The sequence below is a fragment of the Strongylocentrotus purpuratus genome, unplaced genomic scaffold, assembly GCF_000002235.5.
Source record: "Strongylocentrotus purpuratus isolate Spur 01 unplaced genomic scaffold, Spur_5.0 spur5_scaffold_6, whole genome shotgun sequence".
NCBI lineage: Eukaryota > Metazoa > Echinodermata > Echinoidea > Camarodonta > Strongylocentrotidae > Strongylocentrotus > Strongylocentrotus purpuratus.
The window spans coordinates 37,123,725-37,147,359 of NW_022145612.1; the positions used below are offsets into that span (position 1 = coordinate 37,123,725).

A 23,635-nucleotide genomic window follows, 5' to 3' on the forward strand; every position below is an offset into this window, starting at 1 on the left:
TCTCATTTACAGGTGTTTTTTGTTTTAGTTTGTATTTAAGTCCATGCATAAACTAGCTGAGAGATTGGCCTGCCATATTAAGAGCGCATTACGTACGCGTACCGCGCGTTATACTCTACACACAACACATGTGCTATACATTACATGTACTGCTATGATAGCTGTACACATGCAGCCTACTCTAGATATCTTGCCTTTTCAGACTGTTTTAATACATTTCATCTCTCAGTTCGTGTTACCCCGGCCTCATCATGGTTATGTTGCTGCTACCACCAGCAATATCAGACACAGATGAAACAGAAATATATGGCACCCTGACCGGTAAGTCAATTTGTTTTATATTTCTGAAGCCTGAACTGTTCTTGAAATTGAATGTTATAATTTTTCTAGACTCAGCTCAATATAATTTTATAGAGACTTGTACTTGTCAATGTCATAACAATAACATTATCAACTTGATGGCATTGAAAATGAAGGAAAGGGACCTAAGCGAAGTCATAGTTATTCACCTCATTTAAAATTTGAGTTTTTAACAGTCTTACAATTAAAAAACAAGTCGACTTGATGTCATGTAGTAGATCTATGTACCTTTACAAAATTCAAGGTTTTGTTTTTTGTTTTACGGCAAGTTTTAAAACTTTGTTGGCATTGCATTGTTGCGAAATTTTGGCTGAATGCAAAATTACTTTGTTGAAAAAACAAGACAAAATAAGCTTGAGCAATATCCAATTAAAATTAAGTTGTAAACTTTTGAAGTTGTCATATCATCAGTGAAACACAAATTGGCAACTCTGTGACGTTTTTCGCGAGGTCCTCTTCAATTTGCTCTGAACAGAAAATCTCATAAGCTTTTAGTTTCTTAGTTATTGGTGATGGAATAGATTTTGATTCATACAGGGGTTTATGTAATAGGCTGTGGATGATAGATCACATATTTGCAATAATAAATTGAAATTATTTAATTTAAAAAAAAAGGGAAAATAGAAATTTCTTGATTGATCAAGTAAAGAGCAAATGAGAGGGAACCTCGCAAGATACATGTACATTACAAAGTTGCCAATTTATCAGTACCGGTATGTTATATGTCATGTATTTCAGCAATATAATTATGTGCAATATTTATGATTGGCACAACAGGTTCTTCCATTCCTTCTTATATTGCTTGTACTTGTATCCTTCCTCTCACTCTCTCATCCCTTTTCTCTATTTGAACTTGCTACTTTTCAAATTTCCTTTTCTCTTCTTCAGTTCTGGTCTTTCCTCTCTATTTCTATTTCTATTTTACTCCCATCCCCCTCTCTCTGCTCTCTCTGCCTCTTCCTCTTTCTCCCTGCCTCTTCCTCTTTCTCCCTTTGTCTCTCCTATCTCCTCCCTGTTTCTCTCTCACACTTTCTGTCTCTCCCTCCTCTCTACCTCTTTCTTTTCTGATGATGTTTTACAGTACAACATGTTTTTACATGCTTTTTTGTATGTTTGATGTAAACTTGCATTTTTAGTCTTTGGACTTTTTGACAAGTCTTGAATAAAACCTCATTTGAATTGAATTGAATTGAATTTGTGTTGGATTAATTGATCGGAACTTCAAATTTTCTGACTTTACTTATTTTTAATCATGTTTTGCTCAAACCTTAACTGATCTGCTGCTCTCATTTTTCTGCTTCTATGAAAACTAACTTACCGGTAATATCAGGGTGGACTATCCCTTTAAGTTCAGGAGTTGTCCTTATGATCATCAATTATCCCGGACCTTTTTTTTCTTTCTTCATCAGCTCCAACCTCGGTCCAAATTGAGCCTGTTGGACGATGGTTTGAAGTGAGGCTCCACAGACAGCGCAATCACCTGTCAACATCGTACACAGAATCATTGCCAAGTGATGATGACGAGGAGGAGTCCGCCGAGGAGGATCTCTATGATGATGATGAAGATGATGCTATGCTCCAAACTTTAGATCCCAAGGAGTATAAGGTAGAGGAGAATATGAACTTGGTGTTTCGAATTTCAAATTGGTGACAATTGGACAAGTTATGAAAAGCCTTGGAAGATAAACCCATTTTGGTCTAACATGAAATAAAAGAATGTAAAGATTACATTGATATAGAACATGCTTCAAACCTTAGTAAGATCTTAAGGAGTGGTAGGTTTTTCAGTCTGAAGCTAATTTGACAACTAAACAAAATAAAAATAGGTATATCTAACTTGCGGCTTTAAAGTTCAAACTAGTGGAAATTGTTTTGAAAAGTTCTTGAAAGTCTTGGAAAAAACAAACAATATTATTAGTCTGACATGGAATCAAAAGCATTTGAAGCCTGTATTGACATTACATTGAAAATGCACCGGCCCTAAAATTGTTCTTGAGGAGTAGAAGGTATTTTAGTCTGAAGCTAATCTAACAACAAAAGAGAATCAATAACTTGCTTCTTCAAAGTTGAAAGTGATCTAGTAACTTGTTCAGACAAAGTTCTGGAAACTCTTGGAAAATAAACACATACTGGTAGGTCTAACATAAGATGTCAGTGTCTGAACTTGATTTTGAAGTGAAAATACAAAAACACTTTTTTCTTGCAAACTTTTGTTCTATGTTACATCATGAAGTGATCCTGGGTATGGATATTTTCTTGAAATAAAGTGAACTGTATCAGGGCAACTGATCCCCTTACGTAAAACTACTCTTCTTTATATGAGGTGGTTCTCCTTCTAGGGAGTAGTTTTCCTCTATATATGTGTGCGTGTGCATTTAAATCAAATGTCACTTTCAATATGCAGGCCTACTTATAGTCGACGATCTTTACACAAGTTGAACGTGCTATATTTCAGATGATTTACTAAATAAAAATACTATGTTCTTACTTCTCTAACAGGACCATGATCACTATGCAATACTGGGGCTCTCTAAACTGAGATACAAAGCAACACAACATGACATCAAGAAAGCTCGTAAGTTGGCCAAGTGGAAACCTCAACTATTATTTCTGAAGTATTTTGTCTTTTTTTGTCCTACACATTTCGAGATATAAGGATCACAGTTGACATTAAAGATTTAAAGTTTCTCTTATCCAAGTTAGTAGGGCTGATTGATTTCAAACAATTATCAGGTATGCTAAAATCTTTGATGTAGTCAGTAACGTATGGTGCAAGATATCTTGGATTTCAGGTTGTCCTATGGTGATACATACTATCCGTCCGTCCCACTTTTTCCGTAAGTCTGTCCGTCCTTCCCACTTTTTTGTGAGACAAATTGATCAGATTTTCGGTAAAAGAAGGTCAAATGTCAAAGGTCGGCAAGTCAATTTTCATAAAATTATAGGTCTTTTGACCTATAGAATGAGCATAATTGCAAAGCTATTATTTGTCAAATTATAATGGGTTTAGTGTATATAAATGTAATGGCATGTCAAACCATTCAAAAGGGGATATGACCCGATTCTGATAACTAAAATCTTTTGCTTGTAAATACACAGGATAGGGTTAATTAACAATCAAAGAAACCAGATTTTCAAATTGAACCCCCCCCCCCCCCCCCGATTGATATTAAGGACGGCATTTGTTCCCTCTTGAAACCCCAAACATACCGCGGTGTGTGCAGCTGAAGATACAATGGCGTCTTATTTTGTTTACAAGCGAAAGATTCCTTTATTTTTGTATCGATGCATTTGTCATCAAAATGAAACCATGCACGGGATTTACAGTGAGGCAATAGATTATACATTTAGCCTGACGGTAGCGAAGTAGAGAAAGAACTCAAGAGAAGATGAAAACACAGGCACTGAAAATGTGTGAGATGTCATGGGACATCTTCTGCTTGTGCAAATCATGTCCATACTGTGATCTCACATATCTCAGCAGCGTTCGGAGAGCTCTTCAGGTGCTATGCCAGGGCTGTATTTAAGCGTTTTGTAATTTATAATAATCATTACTTCGATGTTTCCAAGCATTGAATTTTGATAAACTTTTCAAATCAAAGTTTCAACTTTGCAATAATGAAAATAAAGTCATTTTTTAAAATCAATGAATATCTACTTTAAGCTATTTTAGTGAGAACTTAATACCTGTAACTGCATCACTGTACAGAACAAAGTGATCAGATTTTGGGGTTGTCAGCTGAAAGGTCCTAAAGATCAATTGTCATGTAAGTATAGGCTTTTTGTTCTCATTGTGATATTCCAAGAATAATTCAAGCCATGATCTTAACTGCATTTAGACAGAGGCATATTGGAGACGCAAACGCATATGTGTGTCTTTTTTTCTTTCTATAATAACTGTATCTTAGGAAATCATTTTTAAAAGGTGACCTCTCTTTACATAATACATGTCACTTCATTGCACTGGCTTTTCTTTCTTCTTTGATAATAGACAAGCGAAAGGTTCTGAAGCATCATCCAGACAAAAGAGATGACAGGAAAACCAGAGTAAGGAAATCTGGAGATGATGATTACTTCTCTTGTATCACAAAAGGTGAGACTTTAAAGGTTGATTCGATGTTGTCAAGTAGTCAAGATTACTATCTATACATTTTTCATTAGGTAATGGGCTTTTGAATGAAATGGGATTCAATAAACATTTGCTACAAGGCTAGAAATTTAAACATAATTGGCTTCTCTTTTTTCTTCAAAGAAAGCTTCTTATGCTACAAAGATCTATGACAATCTGTTTGTATCTAAGCTATCTCTAAGCTTTAGAAACATATTTTGATTGACTGAAAGTTTTGATTCTTACTTATGTATTTTCATGCCTTGTTATGACCAAAAGAAATTCATGGCATGAAATTTTCAATATATACTATCAGTTATATTCAAATGATCCTTAATATGCATACATATAAGGGCCCAATGTTGTACTACATTTTTAGATCCATAATAGATAATGCCTCTTAAAATGCAATGTCACTGCAAGATGTTAACATTAGGGAGATGTGAGTTCGTTGAGTGGTCAACTCCTTGGTCTTTCTATTCAAATTAACATGCATTTCAAAGCAGAGTCCTGGCTGGCAGGTCGTGATGCTTATGGTCTTTCCAAGATGTACATGCATAACCCCGTCTTTCATATCACACCTTTACTTCAGCGTATGAGATTCTTGGTAACCTAGTGAGAAGACGAGCATATGACAGTGTTGATCCTGAGTTTGATAACGACGTCCCTCCAAATAACCAGCAGTCAAAGGACAAATTCTTCAAGACCTTTACTGACCCTTTCAAGAGAAATGCTAGGTGAGATTTATATTTTCATGCAGGTCGATGCATGATGATTTATGCGAGTAATGGGTTTTATTTTACTGAACAACCATTTTAGACTTGTGTTGCAGTGAATTATTCAGGACAGTTGCTCACATTTTGAGATTTTGCTCAAATTTTGATTCATAGTCTTTTGAAAATTATGAGCAGAAGAAGGAATTTCTGCACACATGATAATTTTCTTAAATTACCATTTTCCATTTACCGGTAATTCCGTTTTTTTTAATGGAAAAGAAGCATTCAATTGATTTAATGAGGAACATGATGACAAGTTGTTAAAAGGAACTATTTTTCCACAAAATTTGACAGTTTTTTTTCAATTTTCACTATTGCTTTTGGCCATTGAAGATTGTATATTGTTTTCAGATTTGTTCTTTTAAAGCCCATCTACACTTGTTTGGCCAGGAGGGATTAACTCCTTGCGTGGTCACTGGCAGTTGGTTATCTCATCAAATCAGCTCTCAATTACCATACAAAAAAGGGGACCAAGGGGGATCAACGGGTACTGCTTAGGCATTGTTGGCTGTATAGAGGGCGCAAGTAGTCACAAGTAGTGCAGACCCGCTTTAAGGAGCAAAATGTAACAATTATAGGTAAATGCAGGTGTTGTCAATTTGAAGAAGGAATTTTGATCATCTTAGCCCTTGAAAAATGTCTGTGACACGTGAGTGACTTTTTTTTAATTATTTAAAACTGCTACTTTGTTAGAAACCACACCAGAACACAATTGTATAAGTTTAAATGAAGGTTTAATATTCAGCCTACAAATCGTGGCGTCAAATATCAACAGAACAAAAAGAATAATAGTTTCTGCCACTAAATAAAACTACCTCGTGCATTAAACGTCTGCACCGTAGCACTGACTTGAAGGGTTCTGCCCATTATTCTACAGCAACTTCCCTTTCCCATTTCTTTGCCAGGTCCTTCACATTCAAAACCTCCTGGGTATGCCAGCTATTTCTATTTCTATCTACATTCAATAGTGTCACGCAAAAACGACAATTAATCTTACTGGTTTTAGGTCTCGGCTCAAAGAGGCTTTATTCATGGTGTAACTGAAATCCAAACACCAAAGGAAAAACACACCCTATTCAGGGTAACATCATTCTTAATTCTCATGTGACAATTAGCCCCCCATTTTAAGAACAATTTACTAAAGTAAAATTTCTACACAAATCATAGAATTATTGGCAATTACATATCTCATGGAATTTTTTAAAGCAAACTGTTTCAATGTTTACTGAACATCTCATTCCAAATGTACTTACTATAGCATGTTTACAATCAATATTCTGCACAAAACCTAGAGATATTGGCAAATACATATGTCATGAAAATTTGAATATCAAACTTTTCCTACAAAAATCATAGAATTATTGGCAATTACATATCTCATGGAATTTTTAAAGCAAACTGTTTCAATGTTTACTGAACATAAATCATTACATTGTCATTAAAGCTTTCCAATAAGTATCATCAGTTTCTTTCTGTGATCCAATATATCAGTCCAAGTTGTGAGTAAACGCGTATGCTAAAAACCATAGTCTCTGTGATAACAAGGAGTATTGTTCGTAATGGGACATCATCTCGGTCATTGTTTGTCGTTTGAGTCCAACCTTTGTGATACCTGAAGACTTTTAAAGATGACCACCAACAGAAGTCCAAAGCTAATTATGGCAAAACTCACATCTAAATCTGTTATAATGTCCACAATGATATAGCTCCAACACTAAAGTTCATAACGAGTATCATACATAGACACCGTTCAAAAAAAATACATTGGCATTGTTTAAAATATACATTGGCATGGTTCAAAATGCAGTGATTAACATTCCTGCATTTGCATAAACTAAAATACATGTAATACTGCTGTAATACTTTCTTCTTAATATCAACCTTCAGTAGAAACAAATATCCAGGATAATAGTGTGTATGCACTATCATTTACAGTTTGATGGTACATACATTTGTAGTTTGCAAGGTCAAAATACAATAACTGCTGCCATTTAGACAGACAAGCTCCCTATACATAAACTATGCTCGAAAAATTACGAGAAAATAAACAAATGATGTCTACAAAACTCTTGCTATCTCGTGCTAACATCGTAGATATTACATAATCTTATTAAATGCAATGTGTATCCAACAAAATTGACATTAATAAACTGTGTTAACCCATGATACATAATACACATATTCAATCATTTACAATGGTACGCAGACCAAAATAAAAACATGTGTAGTGCCTTTTACACTCTCCTCATTCCATTTGCTGCAACACTATCCTGACCCTTTACATCCTAAACCTGTACTCATCTCATGATTCTTAGTCAGATGCCTGAACAATTGGCACTTTGCGGCTGATGTCTTCTATGGTACATCAGAAAAGACCTCATGATACTCACGCAATGACTGAGATATCCCTTTCCTACGTCTCTCTTTCATGGACTCATTCACCCTGACATGCCCTATGAATTCCTTCTCATGTATGGGTGGCATCACTGTCACGTCAGCGCCATCAACATCACTAATCTGAACCTCAACATCTTCCGCTGAATCCTCACAAACCTCGCTACTCTCTTTGCTTATATAACAACAGCCAGCCATTGGCAAGTTAACCTCCTCTCTACCTACTTTGTTCCACAATGAACTCAAAGATGGATCTTTCTTCTGTTCATGAACAGAACCTGCAGGCTCTATGCAGAAAACGGGACTTCCAATTTTCAAACCCTTGAGCGGTTTGACCTTGACCTCCTTCTGAGATCGAGTTTCAACTGCCATCACCCCTGGAATATCCTCTTTCACACCAGAGATATTTGCAACCTGCTCAACTCGCTCAACTTCATCAACCACCTGCACTTCAATAGTGTCCTTGACTTCACCAATGGTACTCTCACCATCACTATTCACCTGATCTGCAACGTCACTTACTACTCTACCTCCTTTAGGTACCCAGTTCAAATCTGGATCGCGGGGTTCACGTGCACCAGTTATATCCCCAATAACAACATCAAATAGTGAATGAGGCATACACAAAGCCTCTATCTCACCCACATAGTATGGAGAATCAACTGTCAGACTCGCAACTGAGAACTCCCTTACTGTACCATCAATGAGCAACACCAACTGCTTGTACCCTATCAGCTGATCTTCATCGACTAGTTCGGATTTAACTACACAAGTAGTGCACCCACAGTCTCTCAAAACTGACACTGCTTTGTTCCCTTTTTCCAGCCTACCTGAAACTGCGGGCATATGCTTCGTCATAGCCCCTACCAGATCATAAGCCATGCCTAACTTATTCACAATGCTTTGTCTTGCCTGCTCTAATGAATTCAATCCATTTGCTTCTACTGGTAGTAAACATATACTAGCTAGACCAAGATGCACTGTATTAGCATTTGGTGAACTATCCACAGACTTCAATGAACCAATACTATATCCTGTATCCTCAACACCACTCGCGACTAACTGAGAACTGTCATTACCCTCTACTCTTTGGGTGGGGAAATCTGTCCCCTCCAAAGTCATCATTCCTTGCGCTGAATGTATCTGTTTGCGCAACGGACATTCGTTCTTAAAGTGCCCCTGGCTACCACACATATAACAACCTCTAGCAGAAAGCTTGCCTGCATCATAAGCTCTTCCACCCTTACTACTTGGTGTACGCGAGTTAAAACCCTTAGTGTTAACATTGCCCTTTGGGACACTTGGCTGAGCGGGACTAACACCACCTTGTGTACTAGTAACCGTCGGTTTGAATCCACCTGGATTGCGGGGTGTACCGAATGTATGTAATCCATGGGCCCCTACATAAACCATAGCCCTTTCAACAACCTTATCAATGCTACTATCCTGCCCCTCTCTAACAAACACTTCAACTTCCCTTGGGCAACAATACACAAACTGTTCTCTTAGAATTAAATCAAACAGGGAGTCATAATCCTCTTCAATGTTTGATAACTCAATCCAATTCTGCAAGTACCCCTTCAATCGTACACTGAATTGCCTAGGCTGTTCATGCTTTTCTGGCTTCGCCGTACGAAATTTTCTCCTATAACCATCGGCGGTCAAATGATAGAACTCCATCAACTCTCGCTTTACTGCCTCGTAATCTTTGCGATTTTCCCTTGACATTCTATTCACTACCTCCAAAGCCTGCCCTGTCAATTTAGAAATAAGGTGTAAGGCTCTTACACTGTCAGGTACCTTTTGACTAGCCATGACTAATTCGAATTTGGTAATGTATGCATCAAATTTATCACATGTGTCATCAAATTTACCAATTTTCAACCTCAAACCACCCGTATCAACACCGGCATTCTTTCTCTCCTCGACCCGAAGCTCGGCTAGCTTCACTTCCTTTTCGCGCTCTTCGCGATCACATTCTAGCTCTTTTACTCTTAACACTTCGGCGCAGCGCTCGGAAACGAACTTGTTAAGCTCACTACCCGCAAGGCTCATCTCTCGACCTAGGGTTGAGAACTCTTTTATCTGATCTATACTGGCCATTATGAAATTATATTCGAAATCACAACTGGGTATCAACAGGTACGGAACAATCCCCGTAGAATCTATTCAAGAAAACACTGACAACCATCAAGACTCTTGTTGTAGAGGTCTAGCTTAATTCCCAAGACAAGAACCCGTGAAAAACTATCCACCATTTGTCTTAATTAACATAGACATGCAATATCAAGACCCGTCTCAAAGTCAAAGTATGACAACAAGTATGACAACAAGTATCCCTGTGCATCCAACCTGGATTAACTCATGCTCACACACAGCTAAATCCAATACCATGTCCAATTCAGGTCATTGAAACCCAGTACAGCCCTCGCACACAAACCTGTATACACCGCTGCAATAAACAATGCCTACGGACACCCATGCACATAACACGCATACCTGAAATCTGAATAACAATCTACACACGATCCCGTATACCGACGCAAATCACCCACCGCAAATACTGTACGTCTATTGACGATACACGCACTGCTGAAACCGTGGCGAGAGACACACCACACCGAACCGCAAAATCACTCCTTTTGCTAACATCCGTCTCTCTTTTCCAATACAACCTACACGTACAGTGTAACGGATATTTAACCAACAAAATGGGATATAACATACGAGACCTAAAACTTTGGTCCTGGCAAGGTCGCCATAAATTGTCACGGAAAAACGACAATTAATCTTACTGGTTTTAGGTCTCGGCTCAAAGAGGCTTTATTCATGGTGTAACTGAAATCCAAACACCAAAGGAAAAACACACCCTATTCAGGGTAACATCATTCTTAATTCTCATGTGACAAATAGCCAACCCAAAATCATGCAGATCAAAACCCCCATATACTATGTGTGTTAAATGTAAATGTATGGAATAATGCATCCTATGCTTGGCTACCTCTAATTGACCTTAGAGTAGTACATTTCCTTTGAGTAGTACATTTCCCTTCTCGCCTGGAAAAAATTCCTTTCTTGACAGTCTGTCCTGAATAAATATCAGACTGACTAGACTGGACATATAATTTTGTGTTAAGCAAAGGTTCACAAATATAACTATATATATACTATTGTCCTACTCTATAATGCTAATTTACACTCCTATTTCCACTCACTTAATTGCATATAGTAATTTAAATATTTTCTTAATTACATTCAGGTGGTCTATAAAGAAGCCTGTTCCTGATCTTGGTGATGACAAATCAACTTATAAGGATGTAAATAACTTCTACAACTTCTGGTAAGTGTAATTGATGCAGCATGAGCGATGCAAATTTTTGGTATATTTACATCAGATAGCAATGGATCATCATAAATAATATATGCCTTGAATTATTTGTAATTGTAATTAGAGGCTTGTGGGTAAGTCACCTGACTGGATTACTATATACAGAGCTCAAAACCCTGCCAAACATGAACATTCTTTGACAAGAAAATAAGACATCTCAATTTGCTGCTCTCCACCCAGGTGAGGTAAACGGGTACTAGGTAGATTATTTAAAGCTTGCGTTATGATATAATATGATAGTTTGGATTAAGCACAGTAGAGTCAATTTGTATACTACGCTATACTGTGTGAGTCAAAAAAAAGTTTACACCTATAAAATTGCTTATTATTTTTAAAATCATCTATGCTCAGTAAATTATACATTTCATGAAAGAGAGTTTTATCCCAAATCATTTGGTATCATTTTTGTGTGGTATGTGTTCACGCTTGGAGGAACAGGAGGCATTGTTTGCGAGAGTGCAAAAATCGAATTGCGCCAAAGTGATGCCTACAGTATGTATTATGTTGGGATTAGCGGAGTGAGAGAATGAATTGAATGTATCAAATGAAATGCATTGCATATGCTTTTTGCAGAAGCAAAGTCACACACACACACACACACACACACACGCGCGCGCATAATTGTTTGTAGATATTAGATATTCGATATTTGATATGTGTGGCATGATTAATGTTGTTAGGGATGCTATTTGAATCTGCAAAGACCGAATTAATACCGAAATCCCAATTGTTTTATTCAAACATCACATAAGCAACTTTGGTGCATGTCGATTTTTGCACTCTCGCAAACAATACCTCCTGTTCATCCAAGCATGAACACATACCACACAAATATGATACCAAATGATTTGGGATAAAACACTCTTGCAAAAGATGTATAATAATTTACTGTTCACAGATGGTTTTTAAAATAATTAGCAATTTTCGAGGTGTAAACTTTTTTTTTTACTCACACTGTAGATACATGTCTGTTATTAGCATTATCGATATTATTATCACTAATTTAGGATTGGGAAACCACCAACTTATTATGATAGATTCTGTAACGTTTTTTTGTAGAGATATGAGAGCTCTTTTTACATTAGGAATATTCTTTTGATTATCTGTTAACAATGCATTTTGTCAGGTACGACTTCCAATCGTGGAGGGAGTTTTCCTACCTCGATGAGGAGGAGAAGGAGAAGGGAGAATGCAGAGAAGAGAGGAGATGGATAGATAAACAGAATAGGGCTGAGAGACAGCGGAGGAAGAAGGAAGAAAATGCAAGGATGAGATCACTTATTGGTAAGGTTTAAACTTGTGATTGATGGAGTGATATCTCTTCAAGTTCTTGTGCAGGTCTTCATTCCTCCATTTCAACAGAGACAATAGAATTAAAAACAAAAAGAGAACTTGAACTTGGGGTGACAGAGCTTTTATAGCTGCTGCACCCAGGTTTATAGAACTCCCTACCCCATTCAATCAAAATGTCAGCCAATCAAAATTTGTTCCAAAAAAACTTGAAAACCCATCTAATGTCTGAATTCCTTAGTTAAGATGTACTGTATTTCACAATCTGATGTAATTAACATTGTTTAATTATATGTAATTACGTTTAAGTATCTCCTCATTTACTATCATGTTTAATTTATCTACCTTGTTAGGCGCCTTGGGCATCCCTTGGGGTGGATATGTGCGCATCATAAATGTTATTATACTTATTATTACTACTGTTGTCCTTTGTAGACAATGCCTACGCTTGTGATCCCCGCATCAAACGATTCAAGGATGAGGAGAAGGAGCGCAAGGCTAGCGAGAAGCGAGCCAAACAAGAGGCAGTCAAAGCAGCAGCCATGGAGAAAGAAAGGGTAAGAGGCTTTCTTCTAAAATCTATTAAACCTTGGGGGTGTTTCACAAAGACTAAGATCGACTTTAAGTTGGACTTCACTATGGCAGGCCGTTAATTCCACTGTTTGCTCTCACCATTTACTGGTATTGTTCTCTCAATGAATGTATAAATCGTGGTCACAAATCTACAGAATTTACCTTTTTTGATGGTTCATTATTGAAGGAAAAAATATTATCTAAAGATCATAATTGAGAGACCAATGGTGAGAGCAACCAGTGGCATGAATGGCCTGCCATAGTTAAGTCCAACTTAAAGTCGATCTTAGTCTTAGTGAAACACTCCCCTTGTCTTGTAACCATTGATGCTTTCTATGAGATGCTGGGTCTTCTCCATGAATGAGATTGCATGTGAAGTACATGATAATGACAATATGTCCTGAGCACATTTGAGAAAAATGTGGCTATGTGGTATGAGGCATAGCTTTGGAATAAAACAATATCTATCCGTCCTGAACCCATTGGCGGATACAAATAGTGGTACATAAGTATGAAGCAATAGCATGAAGATGTTGTGTAGCTCTGGAAATGTGTTACAATGTAAATAATATGTTGTAACAAAAGTGCATTGACTCCTGATTCTATTCTCAGGAACGGCTGGCTGTCCTTGAAGCAGAGAGGTTAGCCAAAGAGAAGGAAGCGGAAGAAGCTAAAGCAAAGGTGAGATAGTATAATAATGATAATAACAATAAAAACGGTGCTTATAAAGCGATTACCACCAAAGTCTCCCAGCACTATAACAAACAAAATACAATGAAAAAAACAATTACGTATTAAATAAAACAAAAAAAATACAAATACACCTACGGTACAAATTACAATACAAATGAAATATACATCAATGTGAACAGAGTAAGTTATTCATCAAAAACAATTTTGAATAAATGTGTCAGTATGTACACTGTTATGACGGTTCCCACTTCTCCTTGGGTCTCATCTGAGATTTGGGTAGATATGTAGAACTTCTAAGCAATTGCTTAACGATTCCGAGGCTTTTTAGGTTTGTTTTTTTTCTCTCTCCTTCACAAATTTATTTTTTACAAAAATCATTGATGGATGGTCTTGATTTCATGTATTATTTCCCAGATGCTTCTGGATGTATTAGAAACATAGATTTTTTTAAAGGGAATAGTTTTATATTCAAAAGTTTCAAAAGACCTATATAATTTTCTGGGAGCAAGTATTTGCTTTTTAATTCCTTTGTATTCTGCAATCTGCATGAATATATCAGATCTTTGGTCAACAAATTAAGGTTTGAGAGAGAGAGAGAGAGATATATATATATATATATATAAGAGAGAGGAGAGGGAGAGACAGAGAGAAAGAGAAGAGAGAAAAAGAGTGAGAGAGAAATAGAGAGAGAGAGAAATAGAGAGAGAGAGAGAGAGAGAGAGAAAGAGAGATAAGAGGGGAGTGAAAGACAGAAATAGAAGAGAGAGAGAGAGAGACACACACACACACACACACACACACACAGACAGACAGACAGACAGAGGAGGATACAGACTGAGAAGGAGAGTTTGAATATCATCCAACTTCGTATACCTAAGCATTGTATTTTCATTTAATTATGCCCTATTTATTAGGCACAAGCAGCCAAGAAGGGGAAAGAGGCACTCAAGAAAGCCATGAGGAAAGAAAGAAAAGCCTTGAGAGAAACCTGTAAGGTAAGTGTATTAACCGTAGACTCACACTATCTAACAATGACTTGCTAGTATTTCATTATGTCATTATACAGTGCAAGTGGGACAGCTGCAGGGACGAGGGGGAAGAGGTGGGGGAAGGATGGCGGGAGGGAAAAAGAGGGGCCCAAGTCCTCTAACTGAATGGCAAAAGAAAAAATAGAAAAAAGTGAAAAAGAGTGAAAGGGAGTTCACAAGGCAGCCATATTGATGGCCATGTGAACTCATATTCAACCACTTAGTGACACCTAGAGACAGAGCCTCCCCTCCCCCTCCCCCTCCCCTCCCCCTCCCCTCCCCTCCCCCTCCCCCTCCACAATGATGCTATCATTCAATGTCCTGTAATTAGCCGATTCTGTTTATGGTTCTGGTTATTAGAAAAATATTTCCAGTCTTCAGACTGTACTCATAATTTATGAAAACTGTTGTGTGGTCATAATAGAGTGCTACCAGGAAGAATCATTTATCCTTTGTCATAGCAAGTATTTCTTTGATTGGGATGAAATTAAAGTTAAGCTAAATGCATTTATACAACTCACTCCCAGATCCTAATCAAATGATTGGTCATGCGCGGTACAGGGTGATTTATTTACTGAGCCTATTGCACTCGTTTTCATGAAAAGGAGTGCAATATTTTCCAGTACTATTGAACTTGTATAGAGCGCAGTAGTGCGCGTAGAGGTTAGAGCGCTTAATACTGCGTGAGCATGAGCCTATTCTTGCGCAGCACTATGCGTAAATGGGTATAAAGGTAATTAGTGCGCTTGCTATATCTATAGCTTTGTGTGCGCACTAAACTAAGCCTCATTAAACTTGAGATTTATTTGTCAGCCATATACTGTCACAAAACAATCTTGAATGAATTCTTTTTACATCAAATAACAAGGATCTAGGAGTTTTGTTGTATAAAACAAATGATGTTGATGCTGTGTGTATCTATTGCACTCAGCCTTACGGCTTCGTGCGATAGATACACACAGCCTCAACTCGAGTGCGGATAGATCGTATAATGAACTCATGCGCATGCATCATTTGTATAATATATTCTACTGGACACAATTTTTACAGACTCACCCAGTTGTCAATTACTCAGATAACAATTGCTCTCATGTCTGTATAAATTATACTTTGCTATAATTTTTTTTGTCTCTCTCTCACTCTCCTCTCTCTCTCTCTCTCTCTCTCTGTGGTGTTTGTTACAGAAACATGGGTACTTTGCTCCTGAGGATGGCCTTGTGAAAGCAATGGAAGACATGGAGAAGTTATGTGAAAGATTATCTTTGGTCAGGTATGTGGAGTCTTCTGTTTTGAACATTGTTCTAGAATGCTGTGAAAATTCTCATCACTGGTACTAATGATCTTCATTGCCAGCTATACTTAACACTGGTTCTACCACCCGTGCTCTTCCAACAATTGCTCCGCAGTAAATGTCCTACTATAAGCAGATTCCAAGTTTCAATCCAGGACCCAACACATCCTAACCCTAACCTTATATTTTTGACAAAAGAAAGCCTGGAGCAAGTGTTGCCTAGGCCTTGGTAGAGTGCTATTGAGGCCTTTGTTGTGCACAGCCCTTTTTTACCCTCTTCTAACTATTCATTTACAAAACAACAAAAAAGGGGAAAAACACATTGATTCTTGCATGTCGATGTCACGGTGGACTATTAGGTCATTAACAATGTCTTGTCTGAATGGGGCTTACATGATTATTAAAACAATTCTATGATTTGAAATGATTTGGCCACTTATACTAAGCCAGGCATGATGATGCAAGGTTTGTAATTCAAAGCATACCGTTTCGTTTCTAAGACACATGTCTTTTCTTATTCATTTCCTTTAGATTAAAAGAGGTCAACGAGAGATTCAGCAAAGCAGATGAAGAAGAACAATCAAAGGCTGTTTTTGAAGAAGAGGTATGCAATTCCATCACTTTCCACACCCTTGCATGAAGAGAAGTCCAAGTAAAAGCATGCTCTTGTAACGTAGCATCTGTGATTTTCTCCTGCATACGATTAAGAAATTAAGATATGTCCAATTTTTTTAATCTTACCATAACTACAGCATTTAAAGCCCATCTATAATTTTGGTAAGCCTCTCCAAACTTGTCAGATTTCTTAGATATAGATAATAAATAGTTAGATGATAATAATAATAGGTTTCTGTGAAAGTTTTTTCCTCAATGGAATATCAAACAAGTGAACGGTAAACTATGATCTACATTGTCTGTATTATCATGCAAATTAGAATGAAAATCTACATCATCTGTGTGCATGATTGTTATGAAACTCTGAGATGGATAAAGTCATTAGTGAAGATGGATTTTAGGTTAGGGTACTATGAAGTCATGATCTTGTATTCCTTTGATACAACAGAACAATATGAGATAATATTGAATATGTTTCATCCCAATTTCCCTTTTGCTTCCAGTACAGGGGTTTCACAAAGACTAAGGTCGACCCTACGTTGGACTTAACTATGGCAGACCGTTCATGTCATTGTTTGCTCTTAACATTTACTGGCATTGGTCTCTCAAGGGACTTACAAATTACGATCATAAATCTACAGAAAATAAATTTTTTCGATAATTCATTATTGAAGGAAAATAAATTATCTAAAGATCATAATGGTGAGAGCAAACAGTGGCATGAATAGCCTGCCATAGTTAAGTTCAACTTAAAGTTGATCTTAGTCTTTGTGAAACTCTCCCGGGTACTGACATTTTATTGAAATGTTCTTCCCTCTTTCAGGTGGCTGCACTTACAGCGGAGACTGAACGAGCGCACCAGGAGGAGCTACGTAAACAGCAGGAGCTCCTCGCGAGCTCCAAGGCAGGGGATGGAGGTGATGGATCCAAGGGAGGTAAAGCCTGGAGCGAAGGCGATACACAGCTCCTCATCAAAGCAGCTAACATCTTTCCCCCAGGCACAAGCTCTAGGTATGTACAGTGAAAGGAACTTGTACACCGTATTATCGAGGATGAAAAAATTTTCTTTATCTTGTAAACTGAACGTAATTCAGCCTACAGGCTGCCAGGTTCAGTCTTTTAATTAACCATACAATCAATCAACTTGTTATCAATTACAAGTTAGAATCAGGTACTGATGTCATGGCATTTGATTGATTCTGAGCAAATTTGTTATAGAAATGTGACATTTGTTATTGATAAAAAGTTTTATGAAACGGGGTCCCGCTTTAGTACATCTTTTTTCTTCTGCAGAAGTAGTATTTCTCACTAAAACGTGTGTACTATAGGAATCTGTACAAAGAGTCCTTTTCTATGTAAAAAAAAAAATTGAGTGTCTTTATATGCAGGTTTCACTTTACCATAATTTTAAGAAAGTCCTTATGTCATTACTTGGGAATTTTTTCTGTCATGTGTCATAATTCTTAACTTCTTTTATGATGGGATTTGTGTTTTTTTAACAGGTATGAAGTGATTGCAAATTACATCAATAATCATTCCACATCAGGGAGCAACAGAGCTGCCAAGGATATCATTAATAAGACTAAGAATCTACAGAGATTAGGTTAGTACTCCGCCTATCACCTCCCCTCCCCCTCCCCACTTCCAGTTTCTGTTAGCACATCTATAATGGGTGTCAACAAACTTTTGTTATGATCACTTGCAAATTATGGTGCAGTATCCTTTCCCCCTAAAAGAAGATGAAGGAGGAGAAGAAAAAAAATGGTGGCAAATCCATAATTCGCATCAACAAGCTTGTTAAATGCTTGCTGTCAAACTTCGGTCCTCAAAAAAAAACCTACAAGAGTTTTCATTTTGCTTGTTGTTGCCCCCCCCCCTGTTCTTTTCACCATACATATAAACCTCTATGAAGGAAGCTGTAGATTAGAAGCGTTCAAGGCATTGCTTGCACAGACTGGTTCCGATCCCAACATACTTGATATTCTTGACAAGGAAACCTACACTGTCATGACTTTAAATTGTGCTACCAGTCTTTTCATCAGCCATATATATGAATCAGACTGTCAATAAGAATGCCTTTCAGTCTAAGTCCTTTCTCAATGTCTTAAGACACATTTATTCAAAATCGCATCTGATGATTAACTTACCCAGTCCACATTGATGTATATTTCATATGTTTTGTAATTTGTAGGTTTAGTTTTGTAACTTATGTTTGTTTAATATGTAATTGTTTAACATTGTATTTTGTTTGTTATAGGGGAAAGCGCTTTATAAGCACAATTGTTATTATTTATTATTATATTTAGAGAATGGTTCCGATCCCAATATCAGATATTAATAATCAAGGTTATTACACACTTACACCACTTCATTGACATGCGATTGTGTTTATTCACCAGATGGCGGTATGAAGGCAGCAGCTAACGAGAAGGCATTTGAGAAGTTTCAGCAGGCTACCGGAGCCAAGCTTAAGAAATCGGATGAAGCCCCTCCTTCAGAGAACTTTGAAGGTAAGAAAACAATCCACCCATCAGATCAAGTCAGTTAAAAATAAGGTCAATCGCAATTATGAAATTCCTCTACTATAAAGGAGAATGAATAGCGAATTATGTAGGCAGATAATACAATGCACAAATTTGATCTCTTTAAAAAGTATACAAAGTTTCGACCAGTTGATTATTTGGCAAGGATATTTCATCTTTCATTAACTTTGGGCTATGGGGAGATACACATCGCTACCAATTAATATGATATGGGATCACAAATATGTACATTACAACTCTGATTATAAATTCAAGCTTCACTCTTCTCACTAAGCCCAAGTCCAATACATCATTGTAATGCCTAAAAAAAAAAGATTTTGTATTGCCCTTTAGGTGTCAAAACATTGTTTGGTCGGTCGGAAATCTTTCTTTGGGCTAATATTTCTCAGTTTGGAAAGATTTAATACATATCTTAAGTTATTTTTAAAAAAATCCTAAAAAACAGTAAAAAAAACGAAAACAAACTTTTTTTAAAAGACAACAGTAGATTTCAAGACTTTTGGGTCGGTTGCAAAGGGCAATACAACATTTTTTTTTTTATCGCCTAATATTTAAGTACAGGTTCACAGTAAGTATTCTAGCTATTAGCTCTTATTGATTATCATATGTGTTTGCTTTTGTCGTGAAACATTTTTCATTGGTGAATTCTAATCATTGACTGTTCTTGCTTCAGGTGGAGAGGGCGCTGCTGCTCCTGCTGCTGCTGTAGAAGGTCCTAAAGCATGGCAGACGGATGAACAGAAGAGATTAGAGCAAGCCTTGAAGACATTCCCTGCCAGCGCTACAGACAGATGGGATAAGATCTCTGAGGCTGTACCTACCAGGACTAAGAAAGAGTGCATGAAGAGATATAAGGTAGGAAATGAATTGTTATTGCTTCATTCTCTGCTCAATGCCTCCCCCCCTCCTCTTTCTACTCCTCCATAATGTCTATCAAATGTTTCTTCTCTTTTGTGTTTCTTCTTTAATACCATCTTGTTTGTTTCTTATCTTCATTTTACTTTATTCATCCTCTATTTTACTGTTTTTTTGCCATACTCTTTTCATATTTTCTCCAATTCCCTCTCCCATCTTTTTTTCTCTTCCTCTTTTTCTTTCATTCTCTCTCCTGCTCAAAGGTTTTCATGCCTCTTGTGTTTTTAAAAGTTCGATTGCAATGTTCTTTTTAGTGTCCAACAAACGTTTTTTCTAGTATCTAAAAATTATTCTGTTAGTTGGTGTGCATTTTATTATTCATTGGGTGTACTTCTTATCATTTGCATTATTCTCTTTTTTTCCCTTCCAATTCTAGGAACTTGTTGAGATGGTGAAGGCCAAGAAGGCAGCACAAGCTCAGGTCAAGGCCAAAAAGCCATGATCAGTCTCAAGCCCTGACCAAGCCTTTCACCCCAGTGCTCATAGATTTACCAGCTTCTGTAATGTAACACATCTTTCACCTCAACTAATTCCTGGCTTTTTTACGAATTGATATTGGGCCATATTTATTTTACTGAAGCAAATGCTGACAGAGAACAATGGCTCTATGCATTATACGTCAAGGGGCATTGCAACTAGGGGAATTTGAACAATGGCATGTACCTCAACTTGTCCGTATAGTGCAGTCAAGGTTTACTTGATCAATGTGTGAGGCAGGCCAGAAATACGCATATGGATTTGGGCACCTATTTTTAAAAAATGGTTTAAGGAAACTTTTTTTGTTGTTCTTCTTATCCCTGTACACTTTTCACATTCGCTGCAGAGAGTAGGTTGATCATACTGGCTGTTGAATGGGACAAAATAGTTTTGTGATTGATGAAATTTATAATTTTTAAAAATTCTGCAATTGCTTCTTGCTACTTGAAGTTAGAAAAAGAGTGGAAGTGCTTATATTTGCTTGCTTTTGCTCAGTGATATTTCAAACTACCAGTATGACTAAAACTGGAATGAAGCACTGAGGCACTCTTCTACTACAAGTAGTGAAGAAGTTTTTATCATCATCATATAACATTTCCCATAACAAAGCAATGAGATATCTTAAGTCTTTGAAAGTACAGTGTATAACATACTATATGATCTAATTTTTTACCATACATAGACTTGGTTAGATTTGCCTTGGAAAAAATGGCAATTATGTCAAGATATGCCAATCTCTTTCTGTTTGAGTGAGCCATTGTTTGAATGAATGTTTAAATCTTTATCCTTTTGAATTGAGGGAATCGCCGATGTAGTAGGGACCTTATCAAATCAATTTACTGAGCTGATTAGGATTTCATTATTGTAATCAAATTGTAACTTTCAGAGCAATGGAACTATTTCATTACATAGATGTAATTTGTAATGGCATTGCATATATATTTATCTGATTTTCACTTTATTTAAGTACCGGTATCCATTTCCTTCATGTTTTCTTTTATTAATTACAAGTCACAGATCACCCCTCATCCAACAGCAACATTAAGACACATACTTTTATTGCAGTTTTCTATACCTGCTGCTGGCAAAATTTTGATGAAGAAGGCCAGGGCCCTGTCTTTAGAAGAGGTATGATTGCTCCAAATTGACGACATGTCCTCAAATTGATCACAAGAGGGGTGGGGGCAGGGTTTTCATTATGTGATATAATGAGCAACTTTTTCATGACAATGATGAATAAACAATTTTTGAAAGAAAAATATTGGCCCATGTATTTTTATTTGTTGTATCATGTTGCAGCATTGAGATGTACTCGTACTGGCAGGAAATATGTTAATGTAAACGCCTAATGAAATGTACATGCCCATTATGAAGTGCAAAACATAGATGTACATTTAATTTCAAAGTTGTTTTGTAGCCTAGAAAATCAAATCGTCACCAGTGCCATGATTACCACCAACACATTTTATCATTCAAGTTATTTTTAGACTTTATTAATGAGCAGTCTATATTCTTGTCTGACCTTTTGCGATAATTCAATTGAAAAATGCATTTTATCGCATGATGCTGCTGGATGATGTCAATGAGTCTTATTAAAGGCATTGTTTAACAATGTTAAATCTGAAATACATGGCCCTACATGTTATCAGTGTCTGTGATATGGTGTATTATTGATGCCCTAAAAAAAAATTGAGCTTCAAAAGGATCATGAAGTGCCTCAAAAAAGTAAAAATCTTTAAGTGACCGGTTTTACCATACTCTTTTTGCCCAATAGACTGTAGTGTTATAAAAACTGTTAGGAAAATGAAATTTCGATTTCCAAGCATAAATATCTTGATAATCAGACAAGCGATCGACTTGTAAAACTCATGGGATTCCTGACTGACCTAAAGGTTTTTAATTATGATTGCAGCATGAGCTAAATCCAGGATTTTGTTTCAGAATCTAAGGCAATGTTACTGAGTCACTGTAAGGATGAGTGATTAAGATCTTACCATGGAGAGACAAGAAATAATGTGGAATTAAAACTTGTGACAATCATCTTACAGTACAGAGAGAAAAACAAATGTGAAATTTTATTCTCATATCAAGGGCAGTCATTTTTATTTTGTCATTTACACTTTTAAATATCGAACATAGAATTTGTATTTTACATGGTGCATTCAAATAATATTCCTTATCACTGAATACCAGTTTTGATTACTGCAAAATACCCCTCATTTTTCTTTAGTACTTTACACATACTTGTAACAGGTATATTCCAGATTTATCAAAGTATGGCGTAAAACATTAGACAATATACACAATGCATGGACGTAACAGTAGGTCAATTCTTTGATGGTAATTTGAAAGTAAAGTCGTTTTGATTGACTGATTGTAAATTTGTTTGTTTGGTTGACTGATTGATTGATTGTTGGAGTGAGTGACTTAACTGATTGTAATAATCATTGATCGACTTCTTGATTTGGCAAGTACAGTTCTATCACATCAGTCCTTGTTTTCTTCTTCCAGAATCCACATGATCGCAAGGGGCTGTTTGATATTAACCATCACAGTGCAATGTAATACTCTTTCCATATTGAGTAGATACCGATCAACAAATGAACAAAATCTTGAATTAGAAGCAAATAAATATCAGAATTCCTGAGCTTACTCTCCTGAGCCGTCTGGAAGTATATAGGCCAATTGCAACACTATGACCAACATGTATTTCTGTTGGTCATGATGGACTTTGAGAATCACAAATTTGCAACAACATACAAAATTTATTTTGAGTAAAGGGGTGGCTTGGTAAACAATGTTTACATACACTGCTATATGTTTAACTTGTCAAAGTGGTAAGGGGCAAGATAACAAGTTTCATCGTATATTATGTTCACTCTGAATATTCTTAAATACCATTCAATCAAGATATTTGCTGATCTTGTGTCATGAACTTCTAATCTCCTTTGCATCTACAATTCGATATAAAGAGACGATATTGTATTGATTAATACTTATGAATTATTCATTTAAAAAGTAAAACAAACATTGTATTTCAGTATGTATTTCAGTATTCATTTCAGTTTTGGCAAGTTGAATATGTACACACTTAAAGGTATTTTTTCATTGAGACTGTGAATAATTCATTAGAGATGGTAACGACCACTTGCAACATAGACCCCAAAGGAAGTACTCAAACCCT

General features: G+C 36.6%; 2 protein-coding genes across 2 annotated transcripts; one reads left to right on the forward strand and one right to left on the reverse strand.

Annotated features, from left to right (window-relative positions):
- The first annotated feature begins 130 nt into the window (after positions 1-130).
- Positions 131-21,710, forward strand: LOC583525 (dnaJ homolog subfamily C member 2). Its single transcript, XM_031000232.1, has 17 exons — positions 131-321; positions 1,770-1,966; positions 2,860-2,935; positions 4,352-4,453; positions 5,061-5,205; positions 10,898-10,978; positions 12,153-12,310; positions 12,752-12,873; positions 13,502-13,570; positions 14,497-14,577; positions 15,795-15,880; positions 16,433-16,505; positions 17,340-17,527; positions 18,019-18,119; positions 18,916-19,026; positions 19,733-19,914; positions 20,351-21,710. Exons 1-17 carry the CDS (start codon positions 252-254, stop codon positions 20,414-20,416), a joined length of 1,908 nt encoding a protein of 635 aa, XP_030856092.1. The 5' UTR covers positions 131-251; the 3' UTR covers positions 20,417-21,710.
- LOC115929984 lies at positions 6,245-10,552 on the reverse strand. Its single transcript, XM_031000231.1, has 2 exons — positions 7,706-10,552; positions 6,245-7,669 (listed from the first exon to the last, which is right to left on the reverse strand). Exons 1-2 carry the CDS (start codon positions 9,739-9,741, stop codon positions 7,600-7,602), a joined length of 2,106 nt encoding a protein of 701 aa, XP_030856091.1. The 5' UTR covers positions 9,742-10,552; the 3' UTR covers positions 6,245-7,599.
- Positions 21,711-23,635: the final 1,925 nt, after the last annotated feature.